The sequence below is a fragment of the Diceros bicornis genome, chromosome 3, assembly GCF_020826845.1.
Source record: "Diceros bicornis minor isolate mBicDic1 chromosome 3, mDicBic1.mat.cur, whole genome shotgun sequence".
Lineage (NCBI taxonomy): Eukaryota > Metazoa > Chordata > Mammalia > Perissodactyla > Rhinocerotidae > Diceros > Diceros bicornis.
In genome coordinates this window covers 76078325-76095834 of record NC_080742.1, presented here as the reverse complement: position 1 = coordinate 76095834, position 17510 = coordinate 76078325, and the positions used below count along the sequence as shown (strand labels likewise).

The following is a 17510-nucleotide window of genomic DNA, read 5'->3' as shown; positions in this document are numbered from 1 at the left end:
TAGGAAATAGATTTAGGTTATGTAAAAGTCCAACCTAACAGCTTTTTACAAGCAAAATATTCAATAGATCCTTAGGGAATGAATACATCAATGAATTCAAACTATATGATATATCTAGATTGCCTATTTGCCTCATCTGAAATGGTCATAAAATTTTTCTGGCCTCCATTTCTTCTGGCTATGGAGTCAGTAGTAATCTCAGAATGATGCTTAGAATACGGCATGACTTTAATGGGAGGCTTAGGTAATCACAGCAATTTAATTAAAAAGGCAGTCATATTTTGAAACAGCTATTGTTCCCTAGAGAGGGTTACAGTTTTGCTCTGACATTTCTACAGTTACCTAATGCTTCCACTCACAGTTTTTTGTTTATTTGACTTTTAAAGACATTATGCATAGTCTTAAACTTACCTCTAGACTTTATCCCAAAAGTTTTCTCCTCAGAATGTGTGATCGTTCCCTTACAGTCTCATTCACTAGCCCCCTCTCCAAAGCTAGTGGTTTTTCAGAGCTCCATCATTTGCCTTGTCCTATTGTTGATTTAAATATTCCCTCTGAGTGATTACTTCACTCCCAACACTTCAACTACCTACTGTATTGGCAACTGACAAAACTAATTACATTTTTCTTCTCTCTCCTCTCCAGACCCACTTTTCCAGGTTGGTGTTCCCTGGATACTTCAAAGACAATCTGTCCTGAATCAAAACCATTCTTTTCTCCCCTACATACCTGCTTACTCTCCTGTAGTTCCTACTTGTTATATGGTGGCATCACATAAACTGGTCACTAAGGTCGAAACCTTAGAGTCTGGCTTAGTGGTTTCGCACTAGCTCACTACTTAGATCAAGTTAGTACAACCTAAATATATACAATTTTTATTTGCCAATCATACATCAATCAAGCTGGGAAAAAATAGTACAAAGCCCCAGTGATTCTAACAGCTCCATCTGCTCCTCTCCAGCACCAGTAGCATTGTCTTACTCGTCATTTCCCATTGCCTGTCCCAATAACCACCTAACTGGGCTCATTGCCTCCTGTTCTTTCCACCCCATGTTGCCTTCTACCCCAGTGATCCTCATCCATTTTTCTTCCGTGGAATGCAATGTTCATAGATGAGACATATTCCTATGGGCTACCAAAAGGTTGGAGAAAGGGAAACATTTAGTGAGGAAGTTAAGCACTTTAATTATTCATAATCTTCCACAGGCCCTGCACAGTCATGCATGAATTGGCCTCTGTCTGTTTCTCATCTTTGTCCATACTTCTCTCTCCCTCATTCATTAACTCCGCTGGCTCTTTCCCACCTTTTCTCATACTGTTGTGTCCCTTTCTTCTTCTTTCTGACCTCAACTAAGTGACGCCATTTTAGGGAGGTTATTCCTGGACACTCCTCAGTCTAAATTAAATGCCCTTGTTCTTCCTTGTAGGACTTGCCATAATTTGTAATTACATACTTATTTTTTGTTTCATTTTGTTTTGCATAAGCCTGTTTTGTCTACAACATTTCTAAACTCTGTGAAGGCAGAGACCATGTCTATTTTATTCACCATTGCATTCACAGCCCCCGCACAGAATCTGGCAGATAGTGGACACTCAATGTGTGTGTACTGAAGGAATGAATCAATCAGCCCAACTATTAATGGCACATCAGTAGGCCAGCCAACTACAGGCTCAGGCTGTGGGTTATGGGCAATTCCCACTCCTAAAGAGCATATGGTAAGGTTAGTAAGAGTGTTGATATTGCAAGGACACGTTTGACAGTACTCTAACTTAAAAGAAAACTAAGCCTTCAATACTCTATCTAGCACTTGTTAACCATACATTATTCCCACACATATTAAGTCTGCTTACAACACACTGGAAACCCATTGTCTTGGCTACCAGATGTTTCTTCTTTGTTTGGCTACTTGAGGTTTCTTCCTAAAGCATAAAGCTCATCATGTAATTCTCCTGCTTATCAACTTTCAGTGGGTTCCCATTGTTTTCAAGATCAAGTCCAAATTATTTGGCATGTCTAACAAAGTTATTCTCAACCTGGACCTGGCCATTCTTTCTAACCTCAGCCCCAGTTTGTCTTTGCCATAGGCCATGATCAAGAAACGTTCTTTCAGGGCCGGCCCCATGGCTTAGCGGTTAAGTGAGCGCGCTCCGCTGCTGGCGGCCTGGGTTCAGATCCTGGGCACGCACCGACGCACTGCTTCTCCGGCGATGCTTAGGCCGAGTCCCACATACAGCAACTAGAAGGACGTGCAGCTATGACATACAACTATCTACTGGGGCTTTGGGGGAAAAAATAAATAAATAAAATTAAAAAAAGAATAATTAAAAAAAAAAAAAAAGAAACGTTCTTTCATACCTTGGCCTGTATCAGAAATGTCCCACTTTTGTCCCTATATGGATGTATATTTACCCTTTAAAATTTATCTCTGTCAATCACTTTAGCTACTCCTTCCTCTGTGCTCCCATTACATGGCATACCCTCTTAATTCTAAAGTTTAGTACATATTCCATGATAATTTATTGGAATGCCTATCTCCCAGACTAGATGGTAACTTCTGGGTTAGATTTTCCATTCCCAGTGTCCAGCCCAATGCATAGCACATAATGGCACCTAGAAACATTTGGGTGACTGAATGCATTGCCAATTGTTTAGAAGTAAATATGCCTTTGTCTACTGAAGCAATGCTATAAATGGTGATTTAATTCTCAACTGACTCAAAAAAGCCTATTTAAACCATAATACAACTGAAACATATTGCTAATATTGCTTTTTCTTCTAGTATTAGAATATGTTGTCTCTCTGCTCCACTGCAGCTGAGGAAACCTCTTTCTTCTCCTCCTATCCCAGCCCAGTGGCAGAGATCTTTTATCAACTTTTCTCTTTGATCTTGCATTGCCTTAGAAGGAGAAGCCAAAAGACGAGTTCTTTCTTTTTTGCTGTGACAGTGGGATGGGATTTCTGCCATTTTGATTTTCATGGTGGAGACATATGTCAACACAAAGTTGCATCTTTGGGACTTACCTGTGTCTCATATAGTCTTGAAGACCACTTGTCTCATAACATATTGTGCTGATGCATAATAATCTTGCTGCAATACTATGAGCTATAAAATGAAATTAACTTTAAAGGAGGTCTGCTAATAAAAGTAGCTAAAGGACCTTCCTACTTAATAGGTGGTCTCACCTACATGACATACTCATCATTTTTTAAATCCAGGCATTTGTCCTTCAACTTATGTTAAATGAATCAAAACAGCCCTTTATTCCACACCTTGACTCTCGCCACACATTTTGTACACTTTGGTTTTCTTACAGACGTCCACAAAAATAATGTTTAAACCTGGGGCAAAAAACCCAACCCTGATGTATGATTAAGTAATTGATATAATTTATTTGATACATATATTATAATGCAAATAAACACGATTGCTTTAATAGGTGAGAATGACAGATGTTTTGAGAAACAATATCCTGTACTGAATCATGTGTTTTTATAAAGTAGCTAACCTCATTAAGTTGGTTAATTAAATAAATGCCTTTTCTGAATCACTCTCTCTCTCTCTCTTTTTTTTTTTTAATAGGTGGTGTTTGCATTGCTCAGTCACAGAAAATCCCACGTGAACCAAGACCTGGAGAATTTGAAAAGATCATCAAACGCCTGCTGGAAACACCTAATGCTCGGGCAGTGATTATGTTTGCCAATGAAGATGATATCAGGTGCTGATTACTTTTCTTCCTTATATAGGATCAGATTTGCAGCCCACATCCTTTTTCTAACATATTCCACGTTCAATGTAAAATCTTGTGAGATTTCACAGGAATTGCAACATTCTCATGCAATTACAGACTACCTTCTGCTGCATGGAGACATAACAACCTTCTAGTTTCTCAGTCTGAAATACCTATAGAGGAAAACCGAGGGACTGAAAGAATTGAGACAAATAGGGATGATAGAATGATGTGAATGAGGTTAAGGATGAGACTAATTAACAAGTGCTGGAGTTAAAGTCTCCAATATATTTCCTTAGGAGATGATAAGACTAAGGCAATTAAAATGATTGACTAATTGCTTAACAGTGACCTACTAAGTGTATGTAATTTGATATAGCCAGTCTTGTTACGTTCATAAGTGTAGTGTTTCTTGATAAATGTGGTATGTTTTATTTCTTTTTATTGCTATAGGAGGATATTGGAAGCAGCGAAAAAATTAAACCAAAGTGGGCATTTTCTCTGGATTGGCTCAGATAGTTGGGGATCCAAAATAGCACCCGTTTATCAGCAGGAGGAGATTGCAGAAGGAGCTGTGACAATTTTGCCCAAAAGAGCATCAATTGATGGTAAGGATGCACCATAGACAATTTGTTTCATTCCAGTTGAATCAAAACTCAAAGGCAAAACCAGAGTATCAGCATATGATGAAATGCACCTATTATTGTTGATTCTGGATAGAATTCTTAGTTCTGATGGCAGAAATGCCAAAACAGCAACTATTTAATCCAGTATATATTTTTTTATTGAGAAAGAATATCCATTAGATTTTTTTTTTTTAAGAAAGGGAATTATAGTTGGCCCTAGATATTTCCATGATGTTGCCTTCTAAGTTAGCATATTTTCGTGGGCATATATGATGATTATAGCATTGTTGGAAGGAGAGTGTTTGCTTTATAGAAAATGAAGACATGATGCTGGGCTGACCCTGTGCATGAATAAACACAACAGCAAAGATGTGGAACATCCCTGAAAGGCAGTCTGTCTCCCAAATATCTTTTCCAATGGTCTTGACAGTGACTGAAATTCCTACCTCTCCCATTATCCTTTGGAGTAAGGCATTATTTCCAGGTGGTCTCCCTTCAGTGAGATGGTTACCTAGCAGGCTGACACTTTAGCCCATTACCCATGACTCCATAAGGTTGCATTAGTACTGATTAGTTGATTGAATTAGCTGAAAATGGAACATACAGGACAGATAAATTTTGAGGCAGGTAGAAGCATAGAAACCTGGAACATTGACCCCTGCTAGGAAAAAGAGAGAAGAATGAGAAGAGTCTGAGTTGGTTCTGAATATTCAGCATGAGATCACTGGTCACTGCCGCTGGGAGATGTAGATGAGAAGGAGAGGTTGTGAGGATGATACCAACAATAGGCTTTCCGGTTATGCTCATCCCCAGAGCTGGCTGACTGAATGGTGAATGGTGGGGGTGGAGATATTGTCCACTGATTCCCCTTAGCTTTTGCCATAAGGGAAGCCTTATTTCTGGGCTACTGGCTCTCCTCCATTTGTTAATATGTTTTGGTTTTTTTTCACGCAATGATCACAGCATAGCATAATATCCATTCAAAAGCTCTGACAGTATTTGGTTTTGATTTTGTATGAATATTAAAATCATACCTTTCTTCTCTAAAATAGGGTTTGATCGATACTTTAGAAGCCGAACTCTTGCTAATAATCGAAGAAACGTGTGGTTCGCAGAATTTTGGGAGGAGAATTTTGGATGCAAGTTAGGATCACATGGAAAAAGGAACAGTCATATAAAGAAATGCACAGGTAGCCACTTTAATGTTTTCTTGGTGTATTTGTTTTACTATTACCTGATAAATGAAGTTTTTCTATGTGGATAATGATAAGGGTATCTTCTATTTACTTCTGTCTCTTGTTACTGTTTCTCAGCAGAGCTGAGCGTACACTGATCATTCAGCAAACATAGGTGTACTCAGCAGTTCTTACAGTCAACCAACCAATATTTATTGAACATGTGCCATGTGCCCCCCTCTAGGGTATTTCAATTCTATTTTAAAAACATTTACTGAGTTTCTACTTTGGGCAAAGCGCTTTATTAGGTTTGATGGGATATAAGCAAGACATGATATTGCTCTCCAGAAACTCAAAATGTAGCGAGGATGATGGATCGTAATAAATTGTCTTACAACAGTGTTGTTTTAACTATTTCAATCCATGTCCCCTATAATACTATTGTCCCCACTCCTGTGTAGCTCTAGCTCTATGATTATTTGATGCTTTACTTTCTATATTTTGCACTTAAAAATAATAGTGATAATAAATGTGCATTTTTTGAATGTAAGAATGAAACTTTTTCATTTGCAGATAACATGATTGTGTACATAGAAACACTAATGGAATTTAAAAATTACTTAAAACTAAGTAGTAAATTTAGTAACCTTTAACAAGGTCATTATAAACATTCATTTTTAATCCCTTTTTTAATATATATGTATTATATATAATATATATATTATAAACTAAAACATGGAAAATGAAATTTAAAGAATACTGTTTATAGCATAATCAAAAAACGTAAAACTTAGGGATAACTTTAAGATGCATAAATCTTCTACATGGAATACTATAAAACTTGAATGAGCATTTTACAATCATTCACTCCCCTCCCTCACCCCCATATTCTGATGTCCTCATTTCCCTCTACTGACTTTCTTTGGAAATAGATGTTCAAATAAAAGTTGTAATATGATAAATGTTGGAGCAGATATGTAAACAAGGCAAGGATAGGGATGTGAAAATAGGTGCCAGCTGTGGAAGGATCGAACTTCAGTCTTCCTGTGTGCCAGGCACTGTTCCAGGAGCTGGGATGAGTGAAGAGAGACAAGGTCTGTGATCATGGGGCTTACATTCGAGTGTGAGGAGACAGACACTAAATAAGTAAACATATTAATGAACAGAGACTTCCAGATGCTGAGATATACTTATGGGAAACACAACCGAGTAAACGTGAGAGGGTGACCAGGTGGTATTGGCAGGGAGAGCGGCAATTAGATTGTGCAGAGGATTCTTCACCAAGGAGGTGACATTTGAGATAAGACCCAAATGGCAAGAAGTTGTCAGCCATGTGAAGATATGATGGCAGCCCATTCCAGGAATTAGGGTAAGCCTCTTTTGTCTAAGGTACAGCAAAAAAAAAAAAAAAAAAAAAAACATTCAAGGAGGCTGGAGTGAGTGAGAATGAGGATAGTGAGTGAGAGGGAGAGTGATGGTGGATGAGGCTAAAGAGATGGTCTGGGGCAGCTGTGGAAGGTCTTGAAGTTCTTTCTGGAAGTTCCAGAGTTGAGGAGTTTGGGATTTATCCTACCTGTAGGGTAGAATTACCTGAGGCTTTTCATCCAGGTCAAGAAGATTCCTCTGACAGAAGTGTAAGGAGGATTGGAGATCAGGGAGAGAAAGGAGAAAGGTCAGTCAGGGCCCATCCAGTAGCCCTGGCAATGGGCAATCACAGCCTAAACAAGGAGGTGCAAGGTAGGGGCAGAACAGAGAGGACAGGAGTCCTAGTGGGTGGTATTTACAGCACATGATGAGTGATTAACGCTGGAGGTGGTGATAAGTGATAGAGGTTCTGAATGTTAAATCTCTACCAGCCAGGTCTATGAAAATGGTTTGTAATTAGGTAACAGAGAAAATGGAATGAATGGTAGATTTGCAGGGACTAATTTGAATTTGATTCTGAGATAGCCCCATGCAACTGCCCAGGTGGCAGCATAAAGTCTGGGACCCGGCAGGGAGTTCAGCACTGAAAATACAGATTAGGGAGTGGCAGATGGAGACCTGGAAGTTAAAGACAAGGGCAGAGATACAATTGCCATATAAGATTGAGCAGAGATGAAGGATGACAGCTGAAGACTCTAGAGGAGTTGCCGGGAAAGGAAACTGAGTGTAGCGGGTTTGGGGAAGGAGGTGAACGGGGAGTCAATGTCCTCTCAGTCTCCAAGAGAGAAGATGAGGTGCACGCAGCTTCAGTGCTGCAGAGAGGTGTCGCTGAGGGAGCGGAAGTGTGATAGAGACTCACATTGTGAGGGGTTGAGCCAGACCTGGAATAATGGAAGTAGAGGAAAGAGTGCTTTTTCAAGAAGGTTGGTAGAGAAAGAAAGTAGATCTGGTAGGAGAACTTGAGAAAGAAGCAAGGTTGCAGAAATTTTCTTTAGGATAGGGCACATTTAAGCATGTTTTCCGATAAACATAGTTTATCTAGTTATTCAGAAGGAATAACTAGAGAAATGTGGAGTAGGATCTTGACAAAAACTTTAGGGAGAGGCATTAAGAGAGAGATGTTACCTTTAAATAATGTGACTTAGTTGGGAACAAACACATACCTAAGCAGAGGGAAACAATCCCATAATTAAATGCTAAATTTGGACGTAGATAGTAAGGAAATTCAGAATGTGTATGACTATAAGTTCAAGTTGTAAAGTTCAAGCTTTCATGGAGGAGGTGAGTGTTTGATAACAAGAAAGATTTGAGAAAGAACATCCGAGATGAGGGAAAAGGTAGGTCAGCAGGGCAAAGGCATCGAGTAGGATGTGGCATGGGAATGTGTGAAGAATAGTGGAGAGGCCCAGCTTATTGGAGAGGAGGGAGCATTTCAGGAATAATGGGCAGTAAAGAGGGGCCAGTTTATAGAAGGGTTTGAAAGGAGAGTTTACACACAAGTACCTTCTGTGTTTTTCATTCAGATATGTTTTACACTGTGCTTAATTCTGAATTCTAAATGTTATTGTTTGATCATCTACACATTGATATCCTACTGTTGTTTAGACCATATTAATGAAAATGTACCAATTAATGAAAGAGATGAACTCAGTTCTTTTTAATATATGTAATAAAATTGATAGGAAATTAGTTATTAACTAATCACATAACATATGAGGGTTTTTTTGTTTTGTTTTTTTTTGCTGAGGAAGATTGGCCCTGGGCTAACATCCGTGCGCATCTTCCTCTGCATTATATGTGGGACACCTGCCACAGCATGGCTTGATAAATGTGTGTAGGTCTGTGCCTGGGATCCGAACCTGCAAACCCCGAGCCACCGAAGTGGAGCATACGAACTTAACCACTATGCCACTGGGCCGGCCCCCATAACTTTTTAACAGACTGTTTTCAGAATAACCAGTTTCTCTAAACTCATATTTTCCAAAAAACTTGATTTATGTAGATGTCCTTTTAGCGTCTGTAGATGGTGTGTACTGGATACTTATTTCAGGCATAAATACCCAACTGAGTTGTGGTAGAATCCAGACTTGATGACTTGTCTGCTTCAGATTCCCTTGATTTATTTGGGTGTTGCTAAAATTGTAACAATCTGTCTAATTAGAACTATTTCTAGTGCAGTGAAAATGGTGTTTACTCCAAGTGCTAGGGCAAGGGCATCCTTACGGAACAGGGTCAGTAAACAGATTTTCATGCAAATTCCATTGTGGGTGACACTGAAATAACTTGTCTCTGGGTAGAAAATAAATAATGCAATGTTGTGACTTAATTTTTTTAAAAACAGTAACACATGAATGTTTCTAGATGGTGAGAGAAGATATTTGTGCCTCAAACTACCATCAACACTCAGTTTTCATCTCTGGTTTCCGGGAGGAAAACAGATGATCTAGCACATTAGTGGTCAAATGTACTTAAGAGGGAAAATCCACAGGATATTCACAAGTAGAGGTGTCCAGGGTGTGAAAATTATTTATATTTCCAATTTGTCCAATTTCATCTAATTCGTAAGTGAATGTATACAGATGTGATGTTTCAAAATTTGGCCTTACAAGGTTCACATTTTAACTAACTACACTAAGTCAAAAAGTTGGGGGACTCTGTGAAAGTGGGGTATCTACAAGGTCCTTTTTGTTGCATTTAAAATGTCATTTGTGGGTTATGTTTTAAGTAAAATTTTACATTAGGCGATGGTAATCTGTGAATGTAATTATTTGCTTCTGTTGGGGGCGATACTGGCGATGTATTTACATGGATAAGAGAGTGCTTCCCAGCAGGGTAGGGCTTCTGTCTTATCAATTTTCAGGAGATAGAATGTCTTCAAGCAGTGAGGAGCATTCTCTTCCTAAAATTAACTCGGTACAGTTTTCTGAGATGATTTTTCCCCCTAGAATCTCAGGAAAGCTTTCAAAAAGATGTGATATTACTGTTAACTTTGATATGCTGGCCCAATTCCAAAGTGAAGTAATTCCTACCATCTACTTAGCTATTTATGTAGTTATTATTGCTTCTGAGAGCTGCTGAGTTCTGAAAGCTACTACTACTTAATCCTACTTAAAATTCCCTTTGTCTTTCTCAAGAAGAAAAAAAGATTCTTTTATACTTGTTATCAGTGGTGATGGGTGTTATTTTATAGACATTTATCTGACCTCTCCCTCGCTCCCTCCCTCCCTTGCTCTGCTCACAGCCTTAATGCCTTTCCACTCCTTACAACGCAGACACCCACACCCACCCTCGAGAATTGTGGGTCTGCTTGTCTCTCTCTGTTTTTGCACATTTTTCATCCACGTATTTTCCCCCTCAGGCCTCTGGCTGAACTCCTCTTCCATGGTTCTTCTTCACCACCTCATCTATTTTTCCTATCTTTTCTCTATCATTCCCTTACCTGACATTGGTTTGTCCAGCAAGACTCTCACTGGCAGTGGAGAGTTTTTCTTTTGAGGTCTTGCCTGACTTTTTTAATGGCTGTCATTCTGATTTCTTGTCTTCCCTACCAGGGCCTGGTAGTGAATATTGCAGGGACTTGGGTATGTGCTGTTGAGCTACTCATCAAAGGCAGGCTCCCTCTCAGCTCACACTGTGTCTTGGCCTTCATTTCTCCATGATGAATTGTAAATAGCTCTGCCCTTATCAAAACAACATCCCCTGATCAACCCAATAAATTCAGTTGGCTCCATATAGAGCCAACTTAAAACCTTTTGCCTCATTCATCCATCCATTCATCATTCATTCACTTGTTTATTCACTTGTTCATTCATTATTCATTTTGGATAGCCCACCTTGTGCTAGACACTGTGCTACAGATACAGAAACAAAGAATGGACCACTCTTGTGCTCAAGTTGCTCACACAGACATGTACACTGTCTTATTGAATCTGAAGTACTTTTCTTGCGTTTGGGATTTTAATCCTCAGCCAGGAGGTTGGGGCACTGCTGCTTAGCCTGACACTCAGATGCTAAATGGTGGTGAGCATATGCTACCCGAAATGGCCTATTGATTCTTATTTATGATGATAGAAATAGCAGTAATGGAAAAAGCAACGCACACGTATGTTTCTTCCCACAAACAAGCAATTCTGTCAATGAACCAAACAGCAACCTCAATAATTAGCCTCTTGAAAGGCCTGTCAGTTCACTTTCCACTGCCAGAGTAACTAGGTAACTTTTCGGTGTAACTACCTCTCAGCTGTCCTCTATTTGTTTTGGGAGGCTGTGAAAGGCAGAAGCTCTCACCCATTCACCCGGGACTCATGGAGATGTTATGAGTGAATTGGGTAGTTAGCAAGGGGGATGAATTTACACAATTTGATTTGGTGATTCAGAATGAAAGGAAACCAAGATAACGTTCCCTGCATTAAAATGTGTTCTGTCATCCCCATTTGCCCCTTGCCTAGTGAAAAACTCTGTTGGGGACAATGTCTTTACATTAGCGCCATGAGGTGGTCATTAGCCCATATGCTCCTGTTCTAAGCGAGTAAAATAGCAGACATCTCAGAATGACTTATTTATGCTACTTCTGAGATTCCACACTGAAGTTCAATAGGTGCATCTGAGGTGACAAAACAGGCATTAATTCCAGACATATTGGATTTCAGAATTTTAGAGCTAGGATGTTAAATCAAGATCATTTTCTCATTTTCTAGATGAAGAAACTGGAACCTAGAGAAGTGAACTATTGAAAAATCACACGGTTAGTTTTAGAGCTGCAGCTAGAATCCCGGTCTGTTTTATTTGAATTTATGCCTGAATTTTATACGCTCAACTTATTTTATTATTTATTTATTTCAGAGTTTTTACCACATAGTTGAAAAGTATTTTTTTCTCTTTGTGATAATTTATGTATGACAGCAATGCATTATGGAATTTTAAATTCAGCAGCTATGAAGTGAAACAAAAATAATATATTGGTTGTTACATAATCCTATAAAAAACAGTAAAGACTTTAATATTCTTCATCTTGATTTTCAATGATATATGTAGTATTTGCAAGTGGGTCTTGAACAGAATAAACCTTTTCATCTAGTTCCCTGGCCCCCTGCCATTTGTAAGAGTAAACCTAGAACTATACTAAAAAAATAATCAGAGAAACTATCAACTGTAAGCTTCTATAACTCTAAGTCCAGTGGCACTGAATTATAGCAATTCACTTTGCTAAATTACAGTTAGTTTGCTCATTTATTCATTCCATTGTGGGAACAAACCTACCTATTTTAAAGCAGTGCAGGAAGCACTATAATGTTTAATAGCGCTTCTAGAGCTTTAGTGTGCACACAAATCACCTGAGCACCTGGTTAAAATGCAGATTTTGATTTCATAGATCCGGGGTGAGGCATTTTGCATTTCTGACCAGTCCCAGCTGATATGGTTGTCAGTGGGCCCTGGGCCACACTTTGAGTAACAGGGGTGTATTAGAGTTAGTTTATAGAGATAGCAGCAGCACCTGATGTTTAATTGGCAGAATAGATATTAAACTCTGCTAAAGATTACTGATAAACTCCAGATATCTTAATAAGACTTTAAATTTTCCAATGCAAAAATTTACAATCACTAGCCTGCGTTACATATACTGTCTTCAGTAAGTATTTATCAGTGAAGTATAAAGATACAGTAACGTGTGTGTTTGTCTCCTCAGTAGGAAATTTGGAAGTGGGAAGCTTAATTACTAAATTTAAAGAAGTGTACACAGATGCACCTGTATCTCCAAAATCTTCAAAGTAGATTGCAAAGTTTGCCATGTCAGGATCCAAAAATATTCTGAAAATTTAAAAAACTGCACTGTCAGTTATAAACACACACACAGTAAAGTTGGAATGATCTATAGAGATCATTTTGCTCAATTCTTTCATTTTGTAGAAATGGAAATTGAGGCCCATCTGGCTTAAGTGAGTTGTCTAAAGCCCTCTAGCTACCTGAAGGTGGTGGTAGGACTAGAATCTGATTTGATGCTTGACTCTTTCCTCAATCCTTTTTTGCTCTGAAGGCCTTTCCCAGTCAGGGGCTGAGTTGCACTGACAATTCCATTATTTTTTCCTGGTATAGTGGCTTGAATGTTTTCCCAATGGCCATCTAAGTTTAAGTATTCCCTCTTTGTGAAGCTCCCTGATTATTAAGAGCATCAAATTGATGCCCTTGGTCTGAGAAGCACTAATACTGCTGGAGTTTCGGAAGCATAAGGAAGTACCCTCTGATTAGAGTGAACTTCCAGGGTACAAAAACTCTCACATTTTTCAGGCAATAACTTAAAACAGAGAAACGCCCATTCTACAGAACCAAATGAATTTAAGAGTCTAGGAATCTCTTCTGCAAAGCCTACAACAGACTCTGGCGTTAGCTTGATTGATTAGGAGTCACACGTATCTGGATGAACATGGTCTCTGGAATATTATGCTGAAGGGCACAGAAAGGGAAAAGGGAATACAGGCAACCAAGTGACAGTTACGCAATTTTGAGAACCAATTATTTTAAAACTCATAGTAAGGCATGGGCCAGTGAGGATAAGGGAGGGATTAGAAAAGTTCAGAAACATTTGAAGAAATTGTCTTTCTCTCAATGCTTATTAAACTTCAATTGGAACCAATTCATTAAAACAAAACAAAGAAAGAAAGAATATACAAATGGCTCAACATTAAGAAAATCTGATATCCCTCTTTCTGCTCAGAAAGTACAAAACAGATAAACACAAGGGGCTAATTATTTACATTACAAAAGGAACATTTATTTTCTAAGAAGTTTTGCCTTGGGGTTCCTTTAAACCTGTGGGATTTGAGGGAATCCCATGGCAACTATGACTTGATGAAATAAAAGAGACTTACCACAAACTCTTAGGCACACATCAAAACAAAAAGAACTTTCTAGCTGAACAAAGTATTGGATACATTAAGGCAAAGGAGACATCAAATGAAATGTGATCCAGAGTTTACTAAGGCTAATTGAGAAAACCTCCTGGAGAGTCTTATTTTTTTTCCAAGGAGGAAGTTTTTATGAAAAAGACAGTAGTTAGAAAAATGAAGTGATTAGTCTGTTAAGTGTCTATAGGCAGGGCCTTGTATGGACTTAGCATATGCTTAGCATTATATGTTTGTTAAATTAGTTAATTGGTCAAAACAGATGGCCAAATAGTCCTCTTGCTCTCCATTCTAATCATGTAGCTATGAAGCATGGGGCTTAGTTTGGCACGCATTCGACAAATATTTTAATTGTTGAAATGGTATTTTTAATGAAAGCAAAATCTCAATACAAATGGTTATATTAAAAGGGCCTTTACTATAATTTAAGAATAAAATTTACTCTTCTGGTAGTTTATCTGTCTTTAAATTCCTGACTGCACTGCTAATATGGAGATCAGAATATGATTCTAGAATCGCATATAGGCCTGGGTCCATCAGTCAAACTCTAACTGGAATATTTGCTTTCCTGATTATAAATGCTGTGATTCTGTAGTGTTGCATTTGAAAAATTACATTTATACTCTCTGGGGGGAAAGTACTATATATCCATACTACCTCTAATGAGGTAACAGAATAATAAGAAGACAACTTGAGATATATGATAGAAATATCAGTTAAGAATGTGTTCATTCATTCAATTTAGACATGTTTATTTGTTTGTTAGTCTGCTGTTGATTTTCTTTCCCCATAAGAACACAAGCTTCATGAGGGCACGGACTTGGTTTTGTTCTCTGCTGCATCCCAGAGCCTAGGATGGCATTTAGCACAAATAGGCTTCCTTAAAATACTTGTTGAATGAATGAATGAATTGAATTCAGCTTATCTATTATCTGCTTCTTGTCAGGCACTATTAGATGTCAGGGGTATGTTGGTGAACAAAACAGAAATGGTTCTTGCTCTCACAGGGCAAGTCTAAATGAGAAGGTGAATAATTGAATCATGTCTTTGCAATGAAATGTGTTATGGCTGGTGAATGGGAGCATATATCAGTGAGACCAAATGTAGTGTGGGGGAGAAGAGTGGTGTCATTTAAGTTGAGACTAAAACATGAGCAGAACTTAGATAAGACGAAGAGGTGATCAGTAGGGTTATTATTTCAAATATATGGAATCACAAAGTCCAGTAGACAAGAGAGAGGACAGCAGTTTGAGGAACTGAACAAGTTCAGCATGGCTGTGGTAGAGAATGGAGTAGGAGAATAGAAAGAAGGAAAGATAGAGACCTAGGAAAAGGACAGATCATGTAAGATATTATATGCCTCCTGAGGGAGTTGAAATTTGTTTTGAAAGGCAATGAATAGGCACTAAAAGGTTTTAAGCAGATTGGTGACATAATTGGATTTCCATTTTAGAAAGATTATTCTGGCTATAGCATGACACTGACAAGGAATAACACTAGAGGAAGGAGACCAGTTAGACATTACAGTAATTCTTCCAGAGATGATAGTGGCCCAGATTATGATGGCTCTACTGCAAAGGGGGTGGAGAGATAGATATAAAAAGTATTTTAAGGATATGTTTAGGACTTGGCAACTAATCGAGTATTTAAGGAGTGGACAAATCATGGATGACACCTTGATTCTTGGGTTGGGAAATTGGGTCATTGGTTGAGAGAGGGTTCCTGACATGTGAATGACTCAGGAAGAGGGGGAAGGAGAGGAGGATGAATGCTGTTTGGGATATAGTGAATTTAAAAAACTTGTGAGATACTCAGCTGCAGATGTCTGGGAAGCAGTTAGTTGGTTATGTGAGTCTGAAGCTGAGAAAAGAGGTTTTATTGTAAAGAGAGAGTGACAGTCAATAGCCTGTAAATGGGTGAGATAGACCCAGAAAGTACGTGGACAGTGAATTTCGGAGGGCCTGAGTCAGAGCTTGAGGGATTCAGCCTGTAGGAAATATGTTGAAGAAGAGGATCCTGGAATTCCATTTTCTTTATGAACTTTTCTCAATATCCATGGGTGGACCCCCTAAGGTCATATCTTTGATCTACAACCCTAATTCTCTCCCTAATGTCTCTGCAGCTACAACTGACTACTTTAAGGCTGGGTGGTTGATCCAAGCTGTACAAGCAGAGTCCCTCCAAGGGATATTTAAAACTGGAAATAAAGAAGGAAGATCCATCCCCCTTGGGGGGTGGGGGTGAGGCTGTGAGATGTGAGGCTGGTGAGACTGTCAAGTTCCTCACTGTGATGAAAAATTTGGCCTGGAAGAATGATATTGACATGTAGACAGGAAAGAGGTGACAAATGGAAAGAGTTCTCACTGTGATCAAGACCTTAACCATGCCCTTCCTGCAGAGTTCAAGATCCTTCTAATTAAGTTTTCCCATCCTTAGCTCGCAACCTAGTGTCCAGACTAACATATGATAATAATACTTGGGAAGATTAGAGGAGATAATATGCATAAAGTTTATTGCCTGCTACATAGGGAGTACAGCAGGGACTGTTGCTTACTTATCCCACAGTGATTTGCCTTTTTTCTAGGCCAGCACTATCCAATAGAACTTTCTGTGATGAGGACAATTTTCTATATCTGCATTGTCCAATGGAGTAGCCCCTAGCCACATGTGGCTTTTGGTCACTTGAAATGTAGATAGTGCAACTGAGAGACTGAATTTTAAATTTTACTTGATTTTAATTAGTTTACATTTAATTGTAAATAGCCACATGTGGCTTGTGTCTATCATATTAAAACAGCAGAGGTCTAGGCTGACAGACAAGACAACAATTTTGTTTTAGTGTACACCCCATGTAACCCAGTTAATTTTCTGACTGGTCTGGTCCATTTGTGGTAGTCCTATCCTGTTTGCCAGTGTTTGGTTGAGAGGGTGACTTGTGATACAGTTCTGGTCAATGAGATAGATGGGAAAGTCTTCCAGGACCCTTCAGGGAGTGGGGGGTGGGGAGTCTTTTTGTTCTTCTGGCTATTGTTATGTCTGCAATTGGTGGCTGGACCTGCGGCAGGGAAATTGTGCTGAGGATAGCATAATAGGAAAGCGGAAGGAACGTCAGTCACAGCTGACATCTTGGAAGCTCTGAATTACCCAGCCCTGGAACGCTCTTCCATTCTTGCGATATGAGATAATAATAAATCCTCTCAATTTGAAAGCTATTTTGCATTGGATTTTCTGTTATTTGCAGCTGAAAGCATCCTAATACAATGTATTATCAATAAATGAAAATGATTTATTTAACATGACATGAACATGCCTCATTTTAAGAAGATATGAAAAAATTAAAATTCTAAAATAAATCAGGAGGTTAATATTTGCAATACGAATTGTTGATACTAAATGGATTCACCACAGGTTTCTTAAATACTGACTTCCCAGTGAATATAAAATGTGATTTGATTTATTCAAATTAAAATGATACACAGCTTTTCAACAGGGTTTCACTGAGACATATTTCTGTACAAGTTGCAGAATTATAAAACACATGTATTAGAGAATGCTCCTTAATTTATCAAAATGATTCACCTCTAGGTCTTTTAAACAACATGCCCTCTAGTCTACCAAAATATTATTTTACAGATGGTGGTGGTGTGCTACTTACC

General features: G+C 38.6%; 1 protein-coding gene across 1 annotated transcript in view; it reads left to right on the top strand.

Annotated features, from left to right (window-relative positions):
- Positions 1 to 222: 222 nt before the first annotated feature.
- The window catches only part of LOC131399977 (metabotropic glutamate receptor 8-like), a 130335-nt gene continuing 113047 nt past the window's right edge, over positions 223 to 17510 (top strand). The window contains exons 1-4 of the mRNA XM_058534649.1: positions 223 to 244; positions 3582 to 3717; positions 4183 to 4337; positions 5408 to 5545. Of these exons, the coding sequence (XP_058390632.1) occupies positions 223 to 244; positions 3582 to 3717; positions 4183 to 4337; positions 5408 to 5545 (451 nt within the window). The remainder of the gene's footprint in view (positions 245 to 3581; positions 3718 to 4182; positions 4338 to 5407; positions 5546 to 17510) is intronic.